Source organism: Hypanus sabinus, chromosome 6 (genome assembly GCF_030144855.1).
Source record: "Hypanus sabinus isolate sHypSab1 chromosome 6, sHypSab1.hap1, whole genome shotgun sequence".
NCBI lineage: Eukaryota > Metazoa > Chordata > Chondrichthyes > Myliobatiformes > Dasyatidae > Hypanus > Hypanus sabinus.
Window position 1 is genome coordinate 171,042,072 of NC_082711.1, and position 15,298 is coordinate 171,057,369.

The 15,298-nt window shown below is 43.5% G+C and overlaps 1 protein-coding gene across 11 annotated transcripts in view; it reads left to right on the top strand.

Moving 5' to 3' along the window:
* Positions 1-15,298, top strand: part of msi2b (musashi RNA-binding protein 2b) — a 642,445-nt gene that overhangs the window by 189,314 nt on the left and 437,833 nt on the right. For all 11 annotated transcript variants that reach the window (XM_059973518.1, XM_059973517.1, XM_059973521.1 and 8 more), the window contains exon 6: positions 67-159. In XM_059973518.1, the coding sequence (XP_059829501.1) occupies positions 67-159 (93 nt within the window). The remainder of the gene's footprint in view (positions 1-66; positions 160-15,298) is intronic.

The window sequence follows — 15,298 nt, forward strand, 5'->3', positions numbered from 1 at the left end:
CTAGAGTAATCAAACTTCTCTTCAGTAAATTATAAAAACTAAACTTTTTTTTTAATCTTTTCCCAGATGGTCACTCGAACAAAGAAAATATTTGTAGGCGGATTATCTGCGAACACAGTAGTGGATGACGTAAAGCAGTACTTTGAGCAGTTTGGCAAGGTAAGAGTGAGTTAAGAGAGTGGAATGTGCAGATTTTAAACAGCAATGTAAATGATGAGAAGGACAAACTTCGTTGATTCGGAAGTTGGTGCTTGTTCTCTGTCTATACTGTGCTCGAATCTGTGATTCCCAGCTACTGGAATTCCCAAAATCCTGAAGTTTATCTTAGGAGGAGTCTGCCATTCAATTCATTAAGCCAGGGCTTCCCAAGCTGGTGTCCATGGCATAAAAGAGGTTGGGAACCCCTGCGTTAAGCTGTCCAGCAGGTGTATGGGTGAAAGCTGCCTTAAATCCATCCACCTGTCTTAGCTCAATACGTTTGGCTCCACCCAAGACTTCTGTAGCTCCTTCCTGATCGTGATCCCACATCCAGGCCATGCTCTCTTCTCGCTGCTACCATCGGCAAGGAGGGGCAGCAGCCTTGGGTCCCACACCACCAGGTTCAGGAGCAGTTATTATTACCCTTGAGCCATGAGGCTCCCGAACCAGCGTGGATAACTTCACTCACCTAAACGATGAGCAGATTCCACGACCTACAAACTCACAGTTAAGGACTCTACAACTCATGCTCTCAGTCAAATTAATTAATTGACTTTTGAATTTGCGCAGTTTGTTTTCTTTTGCACCTTCGGTTGTTTGTCCATCTTTGTGTGTAGCTTTCGCTGGTTCTGTTGTGTTTCTTTGTATCTACTGTGAATGGCTGTAAGAGGATGACTCTCAGGGTGGTGTGTAGTGACATATATGTACTCGGATAATAAACTTAATTTCAACTTTCAATGCTAATTGGTGCCATACCCAGCAGAGAACAGTGGCTTTTAACCTTGAAGCTTATTCAATTGAGGAATTAATTTCATTTTGTGGGATTGGTCAGGCCTTGATAGTCACCTTGAGGGACGAGGTCAGTGGTAATTTATTAACAAGGGAGTATTGGAACAGGTTGATGGCTTGGCTTTGGGAACACTGTAATAACGGGCAGGGCGGGGCATTGGTGTCTTGTGTCACGTGACCTGGTTTTCTTGTAAAGAACGAGCACCCCACCTCCCCACTCTTTAGCGAAGATTGCATGGATGACGGTTTCAAACTAGAACCACTGACAAGTGGTAACTGTTCAGAGTGAGACTTAAAGTAGCTGCTCAGAGATTATGAACTAGTATTTATTTGTTCAACTGTGACTATGTCTTTTCATTAGAGAATGTGGTTATTTCACTTGCAGAACAGGTCCTCAACACCCTTTGGTACAGGGTGGTAAACCTATGGCAAGTGTGCCCAAGAATGGCATGCACAAAAATTTTGAAGACACAGAGAAAGCAGTGGCACCCCTCAATTCAATCATCTCTACCCATAATAAAAAGATACATAATGATTATATTTATTGCCAAACCAAGTCACAAATGATTTTTTTTTACAATCCGAGAGCAGTGAGATGGTTTCACTGGAAATGTCTCATGCCAATTTAGTACCAACTAGTGGCTGCGAGGACATGTGACATTTGAATACCTTGCAGACCTGGTGGACATACCAGTATTTGGATAGTGAACAGTGGCTGTAGCTATACTACTGAGAAATTGTTATTTTTCAACCGTCTCTTTAAAAGATTACTAATTTTTGAACAAGTTTTCTAAAATGCTTCATATATTTTAGTCTGTCTCTGTTATACTTTTATTAACAGTAAAGCAATGAATACACATTAATAAGAACACAACTCATCCTTTTTCTTTTCAGAAGTCCATAATTATTGTTAGCATTTCATAAATCAATAATGATCTCTGCTCAAAATTAGCATAGCATTCAAAGTTCAAAGTAAATTTATTATCAAAGTATATACAGTATTTGCGACCAATACAACCTTGAGATTCATTTTCTTGTAGGCATACTCGAGAATATTTTAAGAAGAGTATCATCAATTTGGTATTTGGTAATCAATCAACAGGCTTGCAAAAGGTTCGCCACCTCTGCCCACTATCCCCATCACTGTGTCATCATCCTCGTGTTCTTTCAAGTTCAAGTTCTAGATTATCATCATTTGAGCACGTATGTGAATACTGGCCGGCTGGTGGCGCAGTGGCATCAGCACCGGACTTCGGAGCGAAGGCTCCCGAGTTCGAATCCAGCCGGCTCCAGAAACCTGGATGGGCCCAACCAGGTTTCAGATGCCCAAGACACGCTGTGCAATGAGCAATCACCAAAAAGATCAGTGCATGACAGCGCCCCGACGACTCCTCTGGGACTTAATGTTTCAATGAATAGTGGCCCTCTGTTTAGACATAAACACCGGAGATTCTGCAGATGCTGTTTTTTCCTGAATAATAATAATACACACACACACACACATCTAAATGAGACATTGTTCACACTGTGGCCAACATAAAAAGCACAGTACATCAGTACAGTCACACACAGCACATACATACGGTCACAAAATAACATGAGCACAACTCCCTGAGTGGCATGGCATGAAGCTTCACAGGTTGACATAAAATGAGAGTTGCAAGTTTATTTACGATAGTGTAATGTCACTGGCATTATGTGATAATGTTGTGAAATTTGCTGTTTTGTGGCAACCTTCAACCTTTTGCCCAAACTTTCAACCGTTGCTACCAAGGACAAGGGTTTCAGGAGCATGGGGCCACGGTCTGCAAATTCCCATTCCTTGATTGTTGCTAGCTTTGGATCACCACCACCTTCTCATGGGCAACTACAGACGGACAGTAAATGCCCAACAAGGAGATGATCCACATCCAGAAACAGACCAGTCTTATAAATCCGGAGACTGCAAGAGCATGGCAGGGGCTAGGAGCTCTGTAACAAGCAGCACAACCCGAGACCTTCACAACTTAATGATCTTCTCCTGCTCTCATCACCAGAATACTTCCCACTTCCCCAAAGATGCAGCTGCAAGGTGCATGTTTATGAAAACAGTATAATGTTACTGGCACCTTTATAATAAAACAAGCAGTCATAAACTTGTGAAACAGCAGCAGTAAAAGATGAGAAATGTTGACCCAAGTTTAATGAACAAAGGCAGGGTCATGAGTTTAAGATCCAGAGTTTTTGTGATATATGTTATTGGTGGAATGCGGAACTAACTGAATCCTGAGGGTCACAGCAGGAAGCAGTGTGGACCAGGTCTGGATGGTGTCTCATTTGAAGTCTTCACTAATTAGGGATGCATTTGGAAGCGTTTAAGTGACCACGGGCCTTAGCTGCTCCCTCATTGGGACATTTCGCAACCTCCCTTTAGATGCGTCCTAAGTGTTTAAAAGTTTAACTTGCCATTGGAGTGCCCTTAACAGGGTATTTCTTAGGGAAACAAAATGTCAGCAGGCATTGCAATAAAATCATAATAAATGGATGATTTTCTGGCGTGGACATGCAGCGGTTGAATATTTTATTCCATAGTACCCCAGAGTCGGGTCAGTGGGATATCAAAGTTCAAAGTAAACTTATTAACAAAGTACATTATGTCACCATATACAACCCTGAGATGTGTTTTCTTGTGGGCATTCCCAGCAGAACAGAGAAGTAAGATAGAAAAGTTACACTCAAAGACTGGCAACCAACCAATGTACAAAAAAAGACAAACTGCACAAATACAAAAAAAAGCTGATAATAAGTAAATGAATAATATTGAGAGCATGAGTTGCAGAGTTCTTGAAAGTGGGCCTGCGGGTTGTGGAATCAGCTCCATAGGTTAGGAATATGAATTGAGTTTGAACTTGCTGTTGATTCGGGAGCGTGACCTTGACTGTTGACTTAATGCGATTAACAATCTTTTAGAATAAATCCATATATTGAGTTCATTTGCATAGTCGCTTCACTGAATGATCCTAATAATAGTCTACGTGCAGTACTGTAAAATTTGAATGGGATATTTTTGTTGCTAAAGCTGTTTGATATGAAAGTATTGGTTTCGTTGCTGTGGTTAGCAGCTGCATAGTACACAGGGTCAGACTAGAACAATATGCATTTTTAGTTCTTCTGATGGAGTGGCACCCTCCCTGTAAATCAGTTTGCGTCTGGGCTTGACTGCCACGTTACAGGGGCATCTAACCACCTACCATTATTACAGTCATCCTAAATGCACTCAATGGCTACTTTATTAGGCGTGCCTGTACACCTGCTCGTTAATGATCAGCCAATCGTGTGGCAGCAGCTCAGTGTATTAACGTATGCATTTATGGTTGGGAGGTTCATTTGTTGTTCAGACCGAAGATCAGAATGGGAAAGAAACATGATGTAAGCGACTTTGTTGGTGCCAGACGGGGTGGTTTGAGTATCTCAGAAACCACTGGTCTCCTGGGATTTTTCACACACAACAGTCTCTGGAGTTTACAGAGAATGGTGAGAGAAAAAAGAAAGTAAACAGTGAGCTGCACTTCTGTGGGTGACAATACCTTGTTAAGGAGAGTGGTCAGGGAAGAATGGCCAGATTGGAGTAATCTGTCACTCTAACAACCATGCGATACAACAGTGTGTGCTGAAGAGCATCTTGAACATGTAACGCTTTGAACCTTAAAGTGGACAGGCGACATACAGCAGCAGAAGACCACGAATGTATACTCAATGGCCACTTGATTACATTCCTCCTGTACCTAATAAAGTGACCACCTAGTGTGTTTGTGTACCTATAAAATATTACAGGCGCTATGTGTTCGCATTCCTTCTGCCTCTTGTCACACACCAAGCAACTTCAGTTAGACGTGAGCAAGAAACTGAATACAACCCTGATCAGTCCTGATGAAGGGTCTCAGCCTGAAATGTCGATTCTTTATTCCTCTGCACAGATGCTGACAGACCTGTTGAGTTCCTCCAGCATTTTGTGTTTATCGCTTTGGATCTCCAACTTCTGCAGAATCTCTTGTGTTTATGAGTAACTGAACAAAAAGCCGGTTTTGCAGAGTTGAACAAACTTAACAATGTGAAGTGACTTCAGGCCCTAAAATGACTTCCTAGCTAACAAGTTCAGAGTCCAGAGACTCTGCCACAGTCAAAATGTACTCAGCGATCACTTAAGTTGCCATAACTCACCTGACTATGGACCAATAGCCAGGAACTGTGATTAATGAGCACATTTGGCTAGTATTAATATGGTGTCCCTTCTCTGTCCCATAAATGTCTGCAATTCATTCATCTCTGTCTTAACTTAGAGGTTGCTTCACAGATATTGCGGTTAATGGGACACAGCAGGAACGGTGAAACACTTGCAAAAAGAAACTTCTAGGGTCAAGAGCAAAAGGAGTGGTTCTGATTGGCATCACTTTCAGAGCATTGCATAGCCGTTCTGCACTGTATCATTCTGTAAATGCATTTGAGAGCGCTGCCAGGATTCAAGGACCTGGATTATAGGGGAGAGGCTGAGAAAGCTGGCACTTTATTCCTTAGAGTACAGGAGACTGATCAATGACCTTAAAGAGGTGTATGCACACAGTCTTTTTCCCAGGGAAGGGGAATTAATAACCAGAGTGCATAGCTTCAAGTTGAGAGTTGAAAGATTTAAAAGGGACTTGGGGGCAACTTCTTAACGCAGAGGGTATTGTATGTATGAAGTGAGCGGATCGAGCAAGGGATCCCAACCTTTTTAATGCCATGCCTCCCCTACCATTAACCGAGGGGTCAGTGGACCCTAGGGTGGGAACCCTGCACAACGAGAAGTGTTTGAGGCAAGTACAATAACAACTTTTAAAAGGCATTTGGTTAAGTTCATGTGTAGAAGACCCGGGTTCCATTCTGCTGCTGTCTACAGGAGCGTGTACGTTCTCCCCATGAATGCATGGGTTTCTTCCAGCGCTTGTAGGTTAATTGGCCATGTGGCTGTAATTGGGCACCCACAGGCTCGTTGCTGTATCTCTAAATAAGAATAAATAAAAAGAAACAGCGTTAAAAAGACATTTGGATAAATGGATTACGGATAAAAAACGTTTAGAGGATAAAAGCCAAATGCAGGCAAAGGGGACTGGCTTGGTCATAATTGATAAGGTGGGCTGAAGGGCCTGTGACTCTGTTCAATAATTCTGTGGTTGTTCTCCATGGACTGTTCCTCATAAAGACTCTTGATGGGAAAACAGTTGTGTTTTTTTCCTCCATGCTGTCAGATTTCTCCCCTACCTACTTTGCTGTCATGTTCTTCGCATGAATCCACCCATAGCACCATCGCCAATGTGCCTCGTTGTCTATCACGGAAAGAAGAAATGCTTTGCCTCATTTTCCCCCGCAAGGTTAAAAAGAAGACGCTCGTAAACACAGGAAATTCTGCAGATGCTGGAAATCCAGAGAAACAGACACAAGATGCTGGAGGAACTCTGCGGGTCTATGGAAAATGATAAAGAGTCAATGTTTCAGACCAAGACCTTCCATCAGGTCATGAGAAGTCACTCACGTCACATAGGGTGTTTTTGATTTAGAGCATAAAACGAGTGCTGCCATCCCTCTTAAACGCTGATTGAATGGAGACCGTATTTACCAATTTATTTATTGAGGTACAGTGCAGAATAGGTTCTTCCAGCCCTTTGAGCCACACTGCCAATTTAACCTTAGTCTAATTACAGGGCAGTCTACAATGATGAATTGTCATTTAACGGACCAGCCAGTAAAAGCCCACACAGTGAACGGGAGAATGTACAGTGGCAGGATTTGAACCTAGGGCTCTGGCACTATAAAGCATTGTGCTAACCACTGTGAGGCACAGTGCCATCCCATTTATTTATAATATTTTATTTATTAATCTCCTTAAGAAGCCACAACTGTACCTTGGCTGCAGAATGACACAGAGCACTGCATCTGATTCTTGTAAAACTGCAACGTGAGGCTCAGGGCTTTACTGGGAGAACGCTGATCTGTTTATAAAGTGATGAAGTGTATCACATAGCACCTCCTATAAAAAGTTCTTGGAGGGTTCTGGTAACGATTTGACTTCCTACTTTGGCATTCCCGTGGAAGAACAGAAATTGAGAAAGCATTGAGCTGCTGTACTGTTCCCTCAGTCTGGCCCTTCAGAACATTGAGTACAAGCTTGTTTAATGGCTCTCTGGGTCATTCAAAGGTTCATTTTTTTTTCTACTTATTGTCAAAGTATGCGATGTACAATACAATCCTGATATTAGTCTTTTCCAGATAGCCATGAAATACAGGAAGATCAATGGAATTGATGAAAGAAAAAATATCAACTCCTCCCCACCCCCACCCCTGACATAAAAGAGAAAAGAAACAAAATGCGCAGACTCCAGAATCCCCTACCTCCTGACCCAGAGCAACTAAAACAGCGATAGTAACAATCCCCTTCCCCCCTCACTCGCAGGGTGTTAATAACAATGAAAGGTCTCTCTTGTTAGGAACTGAGTAAAACAGTTGGTTTCAGCACTCGTTGGGTACGCAAAACATTGTCTGGCTAACTAATATCGTAAGAAGGAAGCGTGAGTCTTGAGGTGCTGGAATCTGAGCAATAAATAATCTACTGGAAGAACTGGGCAGGTCAAACATTATCCATGAGGGGAAAGAAAATGTCAATGTCTCAGGTCAAGGTCCCCATTCAGGACTCCCCTCCATGTAGCACCCCATCCGCGTACTTCCTGCTTCTATCTCTGCAATAGGGATCTGGGAATACAGATCCATATTTCCTTGAAAGTAATGTCACAGATAGGTAGGATCAGAATGAGAGGTTTTGGCGAATTGGCCTTCATAAATCAAAGCATTTGAGTACAGGATGTTATGTTGAAGTTGCATAAGACGTTGGTGGGGCCTAATTTGGAGTTCTTACCTACCAACAGGAAAGATACCAATAAGATTGAAAGAGTACAGAGAACATTTACAAGGATGTTGCTGGGACTTGAGGACCTGAGTGATTGGGAAAGGTTGAATCGGCTAGGACTTCATTCCCTAGAGCATAGAAGAACGAGGGGAGATTTGATGGAAGTATACAAAATAATGAGTTGTATAGATAGGGTAAATGAAAGCAGGTTTTTCTCACTGAGGTTAGGTGATACTAAAGCTCAAGGTTATAGGTTAAGGGTGAAAGATGAAACATTTAAGGGAAACCTGAGTGAGAAGATTTTCACTTGGAAGGTACTGAGAGTATGGAATGAGCTGCCATTGGAAGTGGTGGGTGTAGGGTTGATTTCAAAATTTAGGAAAAATGTGGGTCAGTACATAGATGGGAGGTTTGGAGGGCAGTGGTCCAGATGCAGGTTGATGGGACTGGACAGTAATAATTGGGCATGGACTAGATGGGCTAAAGGGCCTGTTTCTGTATTGTAGTGCTCTATGACTTTTGTTGAAATCCACAAATAGGACTGTCCTGGTAGACTGTGTTTCTACTTGCTCTGTCCACTGAATATTCCTCTTCGTATGTGCATTACCCGGTCTCCTTTTGTCCAGTCTCTTCCCACTTCATCGACGTCCCCTCCATCGGTCTGAATCCCTTCTGATTACCAGGCACTCTCCGTCTCATCTTCACCATGGATGTCCAGTCTTTATACTCCTCCATCCTTGAGGCTCTTGGCTTTTTTCTACAGCCAGTTGCATCCCACTGGTACTCTCATCTGCTTGGCTGTACAGAGGGTGATGGAGTGAGGAGGCTAAGGCATCTGTTTGAATGCAGTTTCAACAAAAACACGTAGCGGAAGATATTCGGATAAGAATTTACGATGAGCCAAAGAAGTAACATAGCTGACCAAAAAATTTGATTTAAGAGGTTGTTACCACCATCAAGGTGGTGAGACTCAGGGAGGGGGAGGCTTTCAAATCTTTGGGTTCTGAAGACTGAGGGTAAAGCTGCTGGTGTTGGGGCAAAAGAAGTGAGGAGTATGCCTGAGATCAGCAACAGGGAAATGAGGGTCGAGGATGAGGAGTCTCTGGATCAGAGGTTTGATGTTTAGGGACTTGGGATCGGGGCTTGACGTACAGGAAAACAACTTTGAGTTGACCAGCGTTGGGGTGCTGAGCGAATGAGATGTGCTGTAGCTGAAGACAGGGAAGTACAAGCTCAGATTGTTGGAGGCGGAGAGCCTGCCAGGATGATATGGAACAGCGAAGTATGAAGATTGTTCTGGCTTGTGCTACTTTCTGCCCCGACAAAACTTTGTGCTTTCAAGCTGACAGGAAGGAAGCAAGAGGAATTCTCTTCCATACCGAGTACAAAGTACAAAAGGAAATGTTCCCATTATCAACAAAATTAAAGGATTAAGTGCTAACCCAGCCCTCAGGTAATGCAGTGTACAGCGCCTCATTAATGAGGGTCTTTGCACTTCTGTGACTCATTTCCTCAATCAGCACTTCAACAGCAGTTCAGTTCATGGGTTTCTCATTTGTTTGAGGCTGGCCATGGTTGATCTGGAGATATTCCCACTGCAAGTGATTCACTCTGTTCCTGCTATCCTTGTGAAACTACCTTTCACTCTGATCGTCTGTCTTTTGTAGCATGGGTTAATGGGCTGAGTGGCTCACCCTCAGTGCTTTAACTTTCCACTTACAGCCTTTATCAGGGAACACAAAGGAGTAAATTCTGCCTCTTGACTGGGAAGAAGGAACAGGAGCCTTAGGTCCCTCACCACCAGGTATGGGAATAGTTTTCACCTTTCAACCACAGCCCCTGATGACCCTTTGATTTTAGTCTTTGAGGCTGAAGTGAGAGCATCCTTCAGGAGGGTGAAGTCATGGAAAGCATCTGTCGCAGACCGGATACCTGGATGAGTACTGAAGATCTGTGCTACTCAATTAGCTGGAGTGTTCACTGATATCCTTACTTCTCACGTTAGCAGCCTGAGGTACCTACCTGCTTCAAGGAGGCTTCACTTTATAACAGTGCACAAGGAGAACGTGGTAACCTGCCTCAATGACTATTGTCCATTAGCACTTGCATCCACTGTGAAGAAGATTGTGATGAAGCACATCAGCTCCTGCCTGAGGAGTGATTTGGATCCACTCCAATTTGTTTACCAGCACAACAGGTCAACAGCAGGTGCTACTTCATTGGCACTTCACTCGAGTCTGGAACAACCAGACAGTGAAGAGACATGCATCAGGATGCTCTTCACTGACTACAGCTCTGCATTCATCACTATGATCCCCTGGGAAATGATCAATAAAGTTGGCCTCAGTACCTCCTTGTGCAATTGGATCCTCAATTTCCTCACTTGCAGACCCCAGTCAGTTCAGATTGGCAACAACATCTCCTCCACGATCTCCATCAGCACAGGTGCTCCACAAGGCTGTGCGCTCAACCCCGGCTCTATTTGCTTTGTACTTACGATTGTGAGGTTAAGCAAATCTCCAATTCCATGCTGAAGTTTGCTGATGCAACCATTGTTGTGGGCCGAATCAAAGGTGGTGATGAATCAGCATATAGGAAGGAGATTGAAAATCTTGCTGAGTGGTGCCACAACCACAACCTCTCACTCAGTGTCAGCAAAACTAAAGAACTGAATACTGACTACAAGCAGTGGTCCTCATTGGGGGATCAGAGGTGGAGAGGGTCAGCAACTTTAAATTCCTTGGTGTTATCATTTAAAAGGATCTGGCCTGGATCCAGCACGTAAATGCCATCACAAAGAAGGCACAGCAGAGCCTCTACTTCCTGAGAAGTTTATAAAGATCTAAAATTTTGACAAATTGCTATAGATGCATGATGGAGAGTATACTGACGGGTTGCAAAACAGCCTGGTATGGAAACAGCAATGCCCTTGAACGGAGCATCCTAGAAACGGCAATGGATACGGCCCAGTCCATCGTGGGTAAAGCCCTCCCCGACACTGAGCACATCTACAAGGAGCACTGTCTCAGGAAAGCAGCGTCTGTCACTCAGGACTCCCACCAGCCAGGCCATGCTCTCTCTTCACTGCTGCCGGGGGCAGGAGCCTCGAGTGCCTCACCACTAGGTTTGGGAAAGTTATTACCCTGTAGCGGTGTGCTACACGCAGTGCTGAAATAACGACACGTAGTCGATGAGCTGCAGTTGCAAAAGAGCTTTATTCAAACTTCGCGGCCTCGCTTTAAAGTATTTACAGTCCCGTCCCGCGTGCGGGCTTTTCCCCTTGCTGGTGAAGCAGACTTTTTTTGACCGGCCTCAATGCCGGCGCGCGCCGATTTGTGAGCCGGTTTGAGTGCGCTGGGAAGTGGGTCACCATAACCCCTCAACCAGAGGGGATACCTTCATTCATCCCAACACTGACCTGGTTTTACAATCTTATGACTCACTTTTAAGGACTCTACAACTTGTGTTCTTGATATTTCTTATTTACTTATTCTCTTTTTTGTACTTGCACAGTTTGTTGACTTTTGTACTTTGGTTATTTGTCTGTCTTTGTCATGTGTTATTTTTCTTTTTTTCTCTTGTGTTTCTTTGTATCTACTATAAATACTCACTACTTTGATGTTGTAACCTTGAACGTAGAACCTTACAGCACAGAACAGGCCCTGCAGCTCCCAGTGTTGGCACAATATACACTTCGTCAGCATGAATGTGCTGCTTAATTATGATGTAGTGGGCCATTTGGCCTATCGGATGCCTGTTGTCATTCCCCATCTAACAAAAGTACATAAAATCAGTCCCATACAGGAATAGACCCTTTAGCTGACAATGTCTGTGCTGCACACAATGGCTTTTAGCCTATAAGGTCAATCTAACCCTTCCCTCCCACATAGCCCTCCATTTTTCTATCATTCATGTGTCTATCTAAGAGTCTCTTAAATGTCCCTAACTGCCTACACCAACCTTCATTGTAACACGCTCCAGTCACCTGCCATTTTGTGTTAACAACCAACACAACATAAGGTAGCGCTGGGGGCAGCTCGCACACATTCCAACGCCGACATAATGTGCATACGTTGTTCAGCAGAACAACACAAGCAACATCAACAACAAAGGCACACTTGGAATATTGTGAGTAGTCTTGAACCCCTTATCGAGAAGAGGGTATGTTGGCATTGGTGAGGATCCAGAGAAGGTCCATGAGAATGATCCCGGAATTATGAGGAGTGTTTGATGGCTCTGGACCTGTAATCACTGGAGCTTAGAGGAATGTGGACAAGGGGAAACCCCATGGAAATCTACTGAATATTTAAAGGCCTGGGTAGAATGGAAGTGGAGAGGATGTTCAAAATAGTCTAGGATCAGAGGGTGCAGCCTCAGCGTAGGACTTCCCTTCAGAATAAAGGTGAGGAGAGGAGGAGTTTCTTTAGCTAGAGGGTAGTGAATCTGTGGAATTCATTACCACAGATCGTTGTGGAGGCCAAGTGTATTTGAACCGGAGGCTGATAGATTCTTGATTATTCGGAGTGTCAGGGTTACAGGGAGAAGGCAGGAGAATTGGGTTGAGAGGGAAAGCAAGTCAGCCATGGTGGAATGGTGGAGCAGACATGATGGATCGAGTAGCCAGATTCTTACACCCTCCATTTATCGTCACTGGGACTGATTCCCTTGTGTTTGCAACCAAAGTATTGCCACCCTGGCATTCTGGTGGAGCTTGGCAAACAGTACTTACTGAGATGAGATGTATATTTTGCTAGATTCCACCCACGACAGCATTTGCACTTGGGCAGCTTCGGTTGAAATGTTGAAGGATAGTTTGTCACATCCTGGCAATGAATAGGGTCTTTGGGCTCTTGTTAATGAAGTCTTGTTGTTACCATAGGAGGGATTGTCTGTAAAGGAATATCTCTCTCTCTCTCTCCCTCTCCCTCTCTCTCTCCCCCACTCCCCCTCCCTCCCTCTCCCTCTCTCTCCCCCTCCCCTCTCCCCCTTTCCCCCTCTCCCTCCCTCCCCTTCTCCCCCTCTATCCTTTCTTTCTTTTTCTCTCTCTTTCTGTCTTTTTCTTTCTCTCTCTGTCTCTATCCTCTTCCCCTTTCTCTTTTCCTCTCTCTGTCACTGTCTTTCTTTCTTTTTCTCAGTCTCTCTCATTCTGTCTCTCATTTCCCCTCTCTCTTTCTCTCCTCTTTCCCCTCTCATTATCTGCCTCTGTTTCTCTCTCCTCTTCCCCTCTCTTTTTCACTCTCATTCCTCTGCCCCCTCTCTCTTTCTCCCTTCCTTTCTCTTATTTCAAATAGGTGAGGCTGTTTAAAAAGAAGCTCTGATTGTTTCTCTTGCCTCTATTACCTAGCAGCCTCTTCCACCCGACCGTCTCTCTCTTTCCTACAGCCCTGCTGTTTGTGTGAGGAAATGTTTTCTGATGTTAGCCCCCTTCCTATGGTTTCACATTGTACAAGTGCCCTTTGGCACTGAGCTTAATTTAAAATCGATCTCCATGTAAGGGTATGTAGTCCAGAACCCCAAGCATAGGTGTTTATAGAGGTTTCAGTAAAAAATCGAGTCACTGTTGGAATTCTTCTGGCCATTCTCTGCTGTGAGATTATAAATGAGTTAGAAACCTGTCTCCGCCAGTACTTCATGTCAAAATGTTACTTTCTTGGAATGTATTAGCGAAGTGCCAGAGACAGAAATCCCTGCCAACTGAAAGTGATTGATCAGATTTGCAAAATGTCTGTTATATAAAAGGGCATTTAGAAATCATGGCTCCTTCATATTGTATTTCAGTTTGGCCCCTGGCCTGGGAAGGTAACAAGATTATTCTTTACCTTTGTTTGTCATTCTGGTGGCTACAGGCTCACAATGATCTTTTGTACATCCTGGTGACGGACGAGGTGACTTGAGACTTTTGCTAACCAGTGCTCGCCATAGGCTTTGAGCTCCCTGTCTTCCTTGACATTGGGAATTGAAAGTTACTGGACCGTGGAAGATGTAAAAGATAAAAACCCCCACCCTAACAATTACATGGTGGGAGCTAGGTGCCTCCTCCAAATGGTGTTTCACTCTCTCTCAATCTCTCCTTCACCCTCGCTTTTCTCATTCTCTCCCTCCCTACCTCACCCCCTCTCTCTTACTCACTATCCCTCCCTCTCTCACACATGCGCACACGTGAGGTGATGAACCGGATTGATGAGTCATATTTTCATGAAACATGGAACCAGGCCTTTCAGCCAGACTGGCCCTGCTGAATAGGATGCCCATCCAAGCTAGTCCCACTTGCCAGCATTTTACAATCTAAATCTTTTCCCACCCGTATACCTGTCCAGCTCTCTTTTCCTATCCCTATACAGGTGGCCCCCATTTTTCTAACCTTCGCTTTACGACAGCTCACTGTTACGAAAGACCTACATTAGTGCCTGATTTCGCTAACCAATGAGGATTTTCGCTTTTATGAAAAAAAGCTTTATGCGTGTGTTTACCCCAAGAAAGACTACCGTGACCGTAAAGCCTTGTGCGGGCAGATGTGTGCACATGTGCGTACGTCTGTATGCGTGTACATGCATGGGCGTGTACGTGCCGATTTTTTTTCTCTCTAAATCGACTTCAGCTCGCTGTCTTCCTGATTTTGCTAAGTGAAACTACACTGTACATATAATACTTCTATTTTATATAGGCTGTATATTTATCATATCATTCCTGCTTTTACTATATGTTCGTGTTATTTTCGGTTTTATGTTTTATTTGGTATGATTTGGTAGGTTAGTTTTTGGGTCTGGGAATGCTCAGAAATTTTTCCCATATAAGTTAATGGAAATTGCTTCTTTACTTTACGACATTTCAGTTTACAAACGGTTCGACAGGAATTCTCTACCTTCGGATAGCGGGGGAAACCTGTACCTGTCCAACTCTCTTTCAAAGTTGTTATGGTACCTGTCTCAGCAACTTCCTCTGGTAGCTCATTCCACATGTATGTGACACCTTCTGTGTTTAAAAAAAATATGCTCTTCAGGTTCCTATTAATTTTTCTGGTGTCATCTTAAACCTGTGCTCTCTATTTCTTGATTACTAAAGCTGGGTAAAAGACTGAGTATAATATTATATTCTGCATTCTATAGTTGTTTCCCCTCATATTACCTCAGTGCAGCCTTGTGATGAAACGGATGCCTCGCAGAACAAAGCTTCTCACTGTACCTTATTACGTGTGACAACAATAAACCAATTTACCGATTTCCAGGATTGCCACATTACTTATCTATCTATTAGCACTGTTTTTACTTCTTTTGCACATTGGCTGTCTGTGTGTAGTTTTTCATTGATTCTGTTGTATGTTCTACTGTGAATGCCTGCAAGAAAATGAATCTCCTTGTAGTAAGTAGTGACATATACCTACTTTGATAATAAATT